The 10,102-nt window shown below is 32.6% G+C and overlaps 2 protein-coding genes across 4 annotated transcripts; both read right to left on the bottom strand.

The window, feature by feature from the left end:
• Positions 1-2,100: 2,100 nt before the first annotated feature.
• SIG4 (sigma factor 4) lies at positions 2,101-4,691 on the bottom strand. Of its 3 annotated transcripts, none has more exons than XM_028067749.2 (5): positions 4,426-4,691; positions 3,950-4,159; positions 3,389-3,529; positions 3,021-3,221; positions 2,101-2,468 (listed from the first exon to the last, which is right to left on the bottom strand). In XM_028067749.2, the coding sequence occupies exons 1-5, from the start codon at positions 4,660-4,662 to the stop codon at positions 2,190-2,192; spliced, it is 1,068 nt and encodes a 355-aa protein (XP_027923550.2). In that variant the 5' UTR covers positions 4,663-4,691; the 3' UTR covers positions 2,101-2,189. The 3 variants fall into 3 exon arrangements, with proteins under 3 accessions (XP_027923550.2, XP_085522064.1, XP_027923542.2); XM_085665938.1 differs by having other exon boundaries at positions 3,950-4,156; positions 4,426-4,662; XM_028067741.2 differs by having other exon boundaries at positions 3,950-4,162; positions 4,426-4,662.
• Positions 4,692-5,351: 660 nt separating this feature from the next.
• On the bottom strand, positions 5,352-9,522 carry LOC114181329 (uncharacterized). Its single transcript, XM_028067758.2, has 5 exons — positions 9,184-9,522; positions 6,385-6,462; positions 6,072-6,171; positions 5,815-5,957; positions 5,352-5,664 (listed from the first exon to the last, which is right to left on the bottom strand). Exons 1-5 carry the CDS (start codon positions 9,466-9,468, stop codon positions 5,455-5,457), a joined length of 816 nt encoding a protein of 271 aa, XP_027923559.2. The 5' UTR covers positions 9,469-9,522; the 3' UTR covers positions 5,352-5,454.
• Between the last annotated feature and the right edge of the window lie 580 nt (positions 9,523-10,102).

Here is a 10,102-nt window from a genome sequence, read left to right on the forward strand (position 1 = left end):
ACAAATTCTGGTATGGCTACATGCTACTGCATGTGGAGGACATTCAGGCAGGGATTTTACTCTTCACAGGGTAAAATCAGTAGTCTACTGGAAGGGCATGACTAAGGATGTTAGGAGGTTTGTACAGCAATGCCAAGTGTGCCAGAGGAGCAAGTATGATACTTCTGCATCAACTGGGTTACTGCAGTCATTACCAGTTCCGGACCATGTATGGCAGGATATTACCATGGATTTTATAGAGGGATTACCTAACTCTTTTGGTAAGCAAGTTATCTTTGTAGTAGTTGATAGATTGAGCAAAGCAGCCCACTTTATGGCCTTACAACACCCTTACACAGCTGCAACAGTTGCTTAATGCTTCTTAGATAATGTTTTCAAACTACACGGGTTTCCCACTACCATTACAAGTGATAGGGACTCAGTGTTTGTAAGCCAGTTTTGGAAGGAGTTTATGGCATTCCAAGGCGTTCAAATCCAGCTTTCCACTGCTTATCATCCTCAAACGGATGGTCAAACAGAAGTAGTTAACAAATGTGTCGAAACATACCTGAGGTGTATGTGCTGTGGTGAACCTAAACAGTGGTCCAAGTGGCTTCCTTTGGCTGAATGGTGGTATAATAACATATACCACAGTTCTATAAAAGCTAGCCCCTATGAAATTGTGTATAGACAAGCTCCTCCTACTTATTTACCATATCTTCTAAGAGAGTCTAAAGTGGAGTTAGTGGACAAAAGTTTACAAAAGAGGGAGGAAATGCTTAAGCTGGCCAAGTTTCACATGAAGAGGGCACAAGAGAGGATGAAACAATTGGCAGATAAACATAGATCAGAAAGGGAATTTCAGGTTGGGGATTTGGTTTTTGTCAAGCTCCATCCATATAGACAAATCTTTGTGGCATTTAAAAGTAACGCAAAGTTGGCTCCTAAATACTATGGACCTTATCCAATCCTTGAAAAGATTGGTGTTGTGGCTTATAAGGTGTAGTTACCAGCTAAGTCCTTGATACATAATGTGTTTCATGTTTCCCAATTGAAGAAATCAGTAGGGGAAGCAAACACTTCAAGAGACTGTCCACTATCAAAAGAAGAAGCTGTCATCAAGGAACCTAAAGCTATCATTGACATAACCACTGTGAAGAGGGGTAACAAGGCTGTCACCAAAGTGCTGGTTAAGTGGAAGCATCAACTGCCTGAAGATGCTACCTGGAATTCTATTATGACTTGAAGAAGTTTCCCAACTTCAGTCCTTGAGGACAAGGACTTGCTTAAGGGGAAGGGATTGATGCAGGATGTTAATTCAGATTGTTAGTGGTTGTTATTGTTTGTTAATTCTGTTAAACTTTCAGTTTGGGAAGTTTTAGTCTGTTAGAGGATTACTGCAATATATAGCAGATTGTAAAGAGTAGCGGGCAATTTTTCAGTGTAATTCTCTTGACATTCTTTTAAGTCAATAAAGCTTTGTTAGGATTCCATTCAATTCTTTGGATTCCCTACCATTCTTGATTCTTTTTCGAGTTCAATTGACCTTCCTAGAACAACCTTATCACTCTATATATAGAAGGCTATGTGAAGAAGATAGGTTGACTAAATTCTTAAAACAAAAACGAGAACATATTTTTTATCTTGATCGCCAACCTTCTAATTGAGAGCAAGAACACTATTAATGTTCATAAAGAATCTAGAAGAGTATTTAGGGTTTTTATTGGTCTTTAAATGATATCTCTTCTAATGAACAAACCTTGTGATCATTTAGATCACAACTTTTTCCTATCATAATGTTTAAGCCAAGAATGACAGGATAGAAACAATACTCGTGCTTAGCTATAAATGGTTGTGTTAAGATAATTTTTGTTGTAATTGCCAAGAGAGGTTATGTACAAATAACACTTTTAACTAGAAATGACTAAGTTCATATAATAACTTGTGGTGTTAGTCCTTTTAAGTTAAACTTTCACCATGTTAATCAATGAACCGGTATAAGAATACTTTGTATAAATATCTTTAATATCTTATATTATTATATTGCTTTTGTAAAATCAAGTTTCAAAAGGTATTTTTGAAAACTTGCGTCAAGAGGAACAGTTGACAGATAGTGAACACTTGGTTTAACACATGTCACATGCATGCTTTCTATATCATTGATTTTAATTTCTTCTTTTTATGTAATGTTTATGAACAGAAATGTTGTTCTATACAAGATAGAATATGAGATTATCTTTAATACTGGTTTGTCGCAATTTTGACAATGCAATTCCATTAATCTGTCTGATTCTCTCCCTTGACAGCTGCATCATTCCTCCGATCTCCTTGAAAGACCGAGGGGTCTCTCCATTGAGTCCATAGTGCAATGTCACAATCTGTGCTTCTCTCTTGCTAAGTGTGTTAAGAAGATTCATCACTTCCTTCTTCATTAGTTGCCTCTTAACCATCTTCTCTGGAGTCATGTCCTCTGGCCCTGGTATAATCTCCTGATGTATGAGAAAGTTTAGTGATGTATAAGAAAAATAAGACCCATAAACATCAAATTTTCAGAATTCAAGTATGAGTAAAAAATTCCACTAGAAATGAGAAAGTTTAGTGATGTATAAGAAAAATAAGACCCATTTAAGGTTTTGTGTTGAATTTAAGGTTTTTAGGGTTTTGTGTTGAAAGCATTATCTGGTCCATCTTCCTAGTCTATTCCAACACAGTTTGCAAAAGTAACTCAAATCTTGCTTTTAAAAGTAGATATTTTTTGACGGAGTTTGCAAAAAATAATTTAAGTACGTTGAGAATTCAATTGTGAGTTCAAGTCTTACGATATAAAAAAGTTGAACATTATATAAAAATAAAAATTCATAAATTCATTATCACAAAGTTTTGGATTTGAAATGATTGTCAATTTCTTATGTCCGAATAATCAGACATGTCAAGAAATTGTTTTTACGTTCCCAACTGATTGGGAACATTCCAAAGGGGAAACCAATCAGTAGTTGATCAAATATGTTATAACTTACATATGAGTGAACAAGTTATTAAACCTGAAGTGTCATGTGGCCACAATCGGTTACAACTTTGTCCAATGAAATTGGTGTTCTACTCTTTTCAGAAACAAGCCTAATGGTGGAAGCCTTCACATTGAGCACTTTAGCAGTTTCATCGTATGTGGGTTTTCTCCCCAGTCTTGTGCTCAAGATATTGTTGACCTGAGCAACTTTGGCCACCATCTCACACTTGCCACCCTGCAAATCACAAACTAACCAACCATTCATAATAACTAGTCCACTTCTTAAGTCTTACTGTGTCAAGAGCTGCTTTAAGAATCTTATGTGATGCTATGCTTCATAAATTGGTTTATTACTCAAACGCTTTGGATAATAAATGAGACCAAGATGAATCAAAGCCTCACCGGTAATCTCACTAATCTGGACTTTGTGGCTACCGCTTTAATCATGGCTTGCTTAATCCACCAGTAAACATATGTGGACAGTTTATATCCTCTCTCTGGTTCAAATTTTTCTGCTCCTCTAAGAAGTCCAATGGTTCCTTCCTGGAAAAATAGTTTAGCTTACACTTTTAATTTAGTTCCATAAGTGTAGGAGATTCTGAATTTGGTCCTAATACACAAAAACTTATCAAAACGATTCATGTGCAGAGATCTTTTGAGGGGGATTAGTTATACCACTGTTTTATCACAATGTTTACCGAAACAAACCATCGATTCTAATATCACTGATAAATCTTTGAAAGAAATTCATAAGAGAAATACAACACCGATAAGACTGAGTCCAATTTATATTAAAGATTTACATTATCTTTGAACCAAAACCTTAAGACATTAGACTTATGAGTTTTTTTTCTCATAAGAGGTTCAATTTTCTTATCTTTACATGAAACTTAGGATCACAATTGAATTTCCAGTGTTGTGAAGAAATGTAACAAACAGTGAAATACTAAAATAAACAGGCACCTGAATGAGGTCTTGAAGGCTTAATCCTTTGCCTTGATACCCTAGTGCAATAGAGGTAACTAATCCGCGATAGTCATGAGCCAATCTTTCTTTTGTCTCTCTGTCATTGCACAGTGCCTTATCTAGACTAAGTAAGGACCTTCTTGGGATTGCAGAAGGCTCTTCAAGCCCTTTGGTTTTTGGCTTAGCAACTTCAGTCTTCGCTCCCTGCTGCTAGTTATTTATTATGCAATACAAACACAAATTATGATTCCTTTTCAAATGAAACTCAACTCAGCCACCATCAAAATCTCTTGCTGTAAAAAACTTAGTTTTATTCTTTTTATCCAACAATATTTATGAAAAAGTTTTTCCATAGATATTTTTCCAACCCCATATGTGTAGTGTAGAACTTATATAATAAATACATAAACAGGAGAATCTCATGAAGAAAAACATCTTAGGAAGAAAATCAAGCTGCCAAATAGTTTTATTACCTGTGGTGTTTGTGTTTTATCCGAGGATACCCTGAGACCTAAGCAGAGCTCTGCTTCTTCCCTTGAGCTCAAAATCCAAGATTTTCTAATTACAGACACCTCTGTCTGGACAGCAGCATTGACCAGTGTAACTGCTTCTGTTGCTGTATCACTGTTGGTGCCGAACTTAGCAGGTTGAAGAGAAGGGTGCATTGGAAAGGTGGGAAGAGAAGAAAGAGACATTCTGGAGATTAGCATATTCTAGCTTAGGCCATGGAACAACTGAGACAGATATTTCAAATTTAGTGTCTACTGTGTGGGGCAAGACAAAAGGCATGAAAAAGTATCTACTTCTGTGGATATCATTGACACAATTATGCAGTGTGCTATAGATACCATGTTAGGACAAATTATTCCTTATCACATTTGTCTCCTGTTCCAAAAATGTGCAGCTTAAAATCTTAAAATTAATGAAATGACAGTTTCTCAAAGGAAATAAAAAAATGTTTATATTTTATCTGGTTAATGTAAAACAAAAGTATACTATGAATTCACATTCAATATTAGTTTTATACTGCAATCAAATTATAGATCAAGATATATATTAAGTTTTGTTGACTTTTAAAATAATTATTCTAAACATTATATAGAGAACAATTTGTGTGTGGGTGGCATTTTCTTCGCAAATTCAATTACTTGTGGAAGCTTATATAGTTAATTTTTGTCATTACACGTGTTTACTTTTTCTCAAATAATCTAACATTTTCATGAATTGAGACAAAAGAGGTGAAGAGTAAGAAAAAGAGAATGCATAGCGGTTGTCCTTTATCAATCTTACAATTTCTACAGACACTTACCGATTCAAAGTTTCAAGTTCATTTTAAGGGTAAAACTTGGTTATCACTTATATCATGAGTGCAATATAAATGAGTTTTCACACTTCACAGTGAGTAATCAAACTCAAGTATGGTTTCATGTTTCAATTTTCAATGGTTTGGATCACGAGCTCTTACAGCTATGAAATTAGAATATTACACTATAAATTACATTCTAGTCTGACTTATGTAGGTTATGGAGGATATACAAAGATGCAGATGATAAGAAAATACAAACTGAATAACTTAGTAAATCCAATCCTGTTGCAATGGTAACCATTTTGCTCCTCTCAAACATCTTTACCAGAAGAATCATGACAATAACATGTCCCACCTTTGTCTTCAATTCATCGAGCGAGCATATTTTCATCCACTTTGGCCTCTCCTGAAAAAGGTAAACAATACATTCACTTTCTTTTCCAATATATAAGAATCATGTCAATTAATTCAATGGAAATTGGATAATATTTAAGTATCATTTGTATGTTCTTGAGAATATGGTATAGTTATTACAATTTTAGGGTTGTGTAATTACCTTCATAGCAAACATTCCAAACAAAGAGGATCCTATAAGGGCACGGTCTACACTAGGTGGAACATCAGGAGGAATATTGCTTATGAACAATCCGTATAAGCCCATACCAAAAATCAACATAACTGTACCAGCAAGATAAACATCTGCAGCAGCAAATAACAATGGCTAAGTGCAAGTAGTAAACATGATCTTATCTCAAATTCAGACCAAATTTAGAAGTCAAAACGGGCTTCCCCTTCAGATAAGCAATAAATTACCAATTGCTTCAACCAACCGCAGAACCATCTGTCCAGTGTGAACTCCTTTAACACAGCTTGTCCAATACACTTTGTATGCATCAATAATATAAATACAACCCTAAAGTGATCCAGAATAGTCAGATATATGTATGCCAATGTTCGTTATCATGATTAACTGTAAACTAATTGTATGTTTAGTGTACCAAATTTAATAAAAAAATAGTTCCTCATATTAAAAAGAAAATTTTAATTTCTAAATAAGGTTGTTTACTTAAAGAAGAACATAAATAAGGTTGTTTACTTAAAGATGTAGGGTATTGAGAGAGCTTACATTTAGAAAACACAAAAGTGACCCTGCCAATGACCCTGCAACAGCAAGTAACGCCAAGAAACGGAAGTCGAAAATGACCTGCTCAACATAATCAAAAACCTTTTAATTACAAAACACAATATGCATAATACCGGTTTATTTTATTTTCAGTTATGAAAGATTATGATCTGCAATCATCCAGTTTCTCGTACTACAAAATACTTATAATCTAAAGTCAAAGCCTGCTAGTATGCAGGTTAGCGTGATTTTAGTATGTGTTAAATTATAATATCATAGTTAAATTTTGTATAAATTACACAACTGAATCCTTTTCAACCTGTTTGTTAAATTATAATAGCATAGTTAAAACTTGTAGTAAATTTTACACGAGTGAATCCTTTTCAATCTATTTGTTAAATTATAACATCGTAGTTAAATTTTGTTAAAATTAAATTAAGGTGAAATGATTTATGCTCTAGTGTATCTATATACTAAGTCAATTTTAATATATATATATATATATATATATATATATATATTTCTACCCCATCCAATAATCCCAATAATATGTGGATATTATATCCGCATATACTCACCAATATTTGTATTATTTTTTTTAAAATTCAAATAAAATTATTTAAAATATAAATTTAGATAAAAGAATAACTTTTAAGTAAATACAAATCAAATTATACAATAACATCTTTGTACAAGTTAATTTAGTCTTTTTAAAGAAACAAATTTAAAAGAATTGCGTCATAATATAAATTTTAAAAAATAATATTGTAAAAGTAATTTCAATTTTATGTCTTAAAAAATAAAAATATATAAAGTCAAATTATAAATTATTATTTAATAATTCATATTTTCTTTACTAATACTTTTATTTTGATCATTTGAATATAAAAAAAAATATTTAAATAAAATTCATTAGTAATTAATTATTATCACGAGATGCAGCACGTAAGTTATTTCACTACTCCATGCAGAGTGCATATTGAGATGCATGGAGGTGCAGGAAGAAACTGTAATTGCTTCCTGCACCCATCGAATTTCAAAAATAACCATTTACCCTCCGGAACATTAAATTAAAAATAGGCTTTTCTGAACAGCACCTCCGAAATAACATTTTCAAAGCAAAATTTTCTGACAAAATTTCTGGAATGCAATTTTCAAAATGATTTCTTCATAATAAAATTTCTGGAATGTGTGAAATACATTCTGAAACACATTTTTTGAAACAAATTTCCAGAATAAATATTTTCTAGAATGATTTTTTTCAAAAATTCCTTCATGAAATGTGTTACAACAAAAAATTTTTGTAAATACATAAAATATTTTCTGAAAAAACCTTTTCAGAATAAGTTCTTTTAGCATTTTTTTTTCTCTTCTTCCTTGCACCAGAGGTCCTGTGGCAACAATGGCAGTAATGATGTAATGATGAAGAATATTTGAGTATTTTCCTTGAATTGTGAAGTTGAAGAAGAAATTTGATTGGGATACATAAAACAGTTACCATGAAACTGCCGTATCTTTCTGCACCTCATAAATTTCTTCCCCGCACCTGTGTATAAGTTTTTTTTTTTTTTTTCCTTTCATTTTACCCTTTCAAATTATTCAATCTGAAAATGGGAAGTTAAAAATGATTTCTCAATGTACAATCTCAAAAGAATAAACTGGGAAATTTTCTTACACGGGTAGGTGCAGGAAGAAACTATCCCAAATTTGTTTCTCTAGATTACACCAAAGACGATCACCCGTTAGTTAGTAATTTATCAGAACACTCTTCGATTATTCTTAGAAACTCTCTTCCTTTTACTATTTATATATTGTCAATTATAGAATATTCAGAATTATTATTTCTTGGGTTATATATTCTTTCATATGATTTAGTTATATATGAATTGTAGTTATACTTGAGAGGTGGTTTCATATGATTATATGACATTAGTCTTATACATATAAGGCATTTGACACCACTTTTATACAAAAACCGTAAGACAATGGTGTTATGAGTCTTTATTCTTATATAGTGTTTAACTTTGTTTTTTCTATCCAACGTGAAACTTTGACCTTTTTTTGACTCACACTTGAACTATTCCTAACAATCTCCCTTCAAGGATGAGTCTCTTGTTTTTTTTCTTTTTCTTTTCATGATATATTTTCTTTCAGGTGTATGAGTGATCCCTTCTTTATTGTAATGCGGTCAGTCATTTCAAACCGTCGATTCTCATACCAGTGTTAGGTTATATATTTTTTCATTAGTTTTGGTTATATATGAGTTATAGTTATACTCATTTAGAGATTGTGGTTCCATTTAGTTATATGACATTAATCTTTTATATATAAAATATTTGACATTACTTTAAACCAAAACCTTTAAACAATAGTGTTATAAAATTTTATTTTTATATAATGTTTAATTTTATCTTTTCTATCTTTAAGTTGTTTTTACTCTGTACTATTGCCAACATTATTTACTAGTAATATATAAATAATCGTGCGTTCAATAATTTAAAATTGGATTCTAAGTTTTAGTATCAGAAAAACATATATCAAAGCCAGTAAGAGACTGATCAGATTCGTTCTTTTCTTAAGCACACGCATAAGTGAGCCGGATTCGGTTCGGGTTGGTCCACCGCCACATAAGCCGGATCGGACCGAACAGCGTGTCTTTACTGATGTAAATTATGTGTACATAATGTACGTAAAAGAAAAAAAATGAATCTAATTACTGAGATTAAGAAAAGAAGATGATCCAAGTTATGTATGAAAAAACGCAGTGATAAGACAGAAAAAGAGAGAGAGATGGAGAAATACCCTTTCAATGGAAGACTCGGTGGCTCGAACGAACCTAACGAGGGGGCTGCCGTTGGGGTTGGCGAGGGCGTAGTTGAAGGCAGGGTCAGGGGGCCTAGACTCGACGAAAGGCGTGGAGGGAGAAGGAGCAGTGGTGGCGGAAGTTGCAGAAGAAACACTCTGCTGCGCTTTGGACTCGTGAGAGGAAGAGCTTACCGAAGCTTTCGCACACAAAAATCGACGAGGGAGATGTGAGGGACGATGCAGAAGAGAAGGGGAGAAGAAGGAGTTGCAGACGAGAGCCATCGAGATGAATGATTGGAATTTCACTGTAAAATATCCTCTTTCGCCATAAATATCAATGCTCATAATAATTCATCTTTATATATATATATTTTAGATAAATAAATAATTTCATCTTCCAAACATTATCGAAGTATAAAATATTTATTTCAATTTTTACAAACTTAGAAACTAAATCATACCAGTTATTGCTTATCCATTCTTTTGTTTTATACGGAATTAATTTATTTTTTGTTGAGAAAGTGCTTTTCTTTACTTTTCCTAAGAGTTTCAACAAATAGGTGATTAAATGGGTTTATTTGGTATTCATACTAATTATTTTGGTTTTCTTTTTCTTAAAATACAGAACGTAAGCATCTTATATAATGAAATATAATGAAATTTTAAAAATGATGTTATTATCGTCGGCGACATCAATTGTTCTGTAATAGAATATAAGTAGATTGAATATTAATTGAATTATGATGTTTAGACGGTTACACTCTTAAAATAAAAAGAATTACATACTGACTAACAATTATAATTTAGCTTTTGATTACGTGGTAAGCGTTCGATCCAATAATTATATTATAATTTTTTTTATAATTAGATTCTTGAATTTCATGGGTACCAAGGATTTAACGAGTTATTTTTTTAA

The sequence above is a fragment of the Vigna unguiculata genome, chromosome 1 (assembly GCF_037176805.1).
Source record: "Vigna unguiculata cultivar grain cowpea cultivar isolate G323 ecotype 2 chromosome 1, ASM3717680v1, whole genome shotgun sequence".
In the NCBI taxonomy this organism is placed as follows: domain Eukaryota; kingdom Viridiplantae; phylum Streptophyta; class Magnoliopsida; order Fabales; family Fabaceae; genus Vigna; species Vigna unguiculata.

Excerpts from the sequence above, each read along its gene's own strand:
- SIG4 (XM_028067741.2), bottom strand. The coding sequence starts at position 4,662 with ATGCTAATCTCCAGAATGTCTCTTTCTTCTCTTCCCACCTTTCCAATG. Across the intron at positions 4,163-4,425 it reads ATAAAACACAAACACCACAG|CAGCAGGGAGCGAAGACTGA; the intron begins GTAATAAAACTA and ends ATAAATAACTAG. Across the intron at positions 3,530-3,949 it reads GCCTTCAAGACCTCATTCAG|GAAGGAACCATTGGACTTCT; the intron begins GTGCCTGTTTAT and ends CTATTTTTCCAG.
- LOC114181329 (XM_028067758.2), bottom strand. The coding sequence starts at position 9,468 with ATGGCTCTCGTCTGCAACTCCTTCTTCTCCCCTTCTCTTCTGCATCGT. Across the intron at positions 6,172-6,384 it reads CACTTTTGTGTTTTCTAAAT|GGTTGTATTTATATTATTGA; the intron begins GTAAGCTCTCTC and ends GGATCACTTTAG. Across the intron at positions 5,958-6,071 it reads GCGGTTGGTTGAAGCAATTG|ATGTTTATCTTGCTGGTACA; the intron begins GTAATTTATTGC and ends TTGCTGCTGCAG.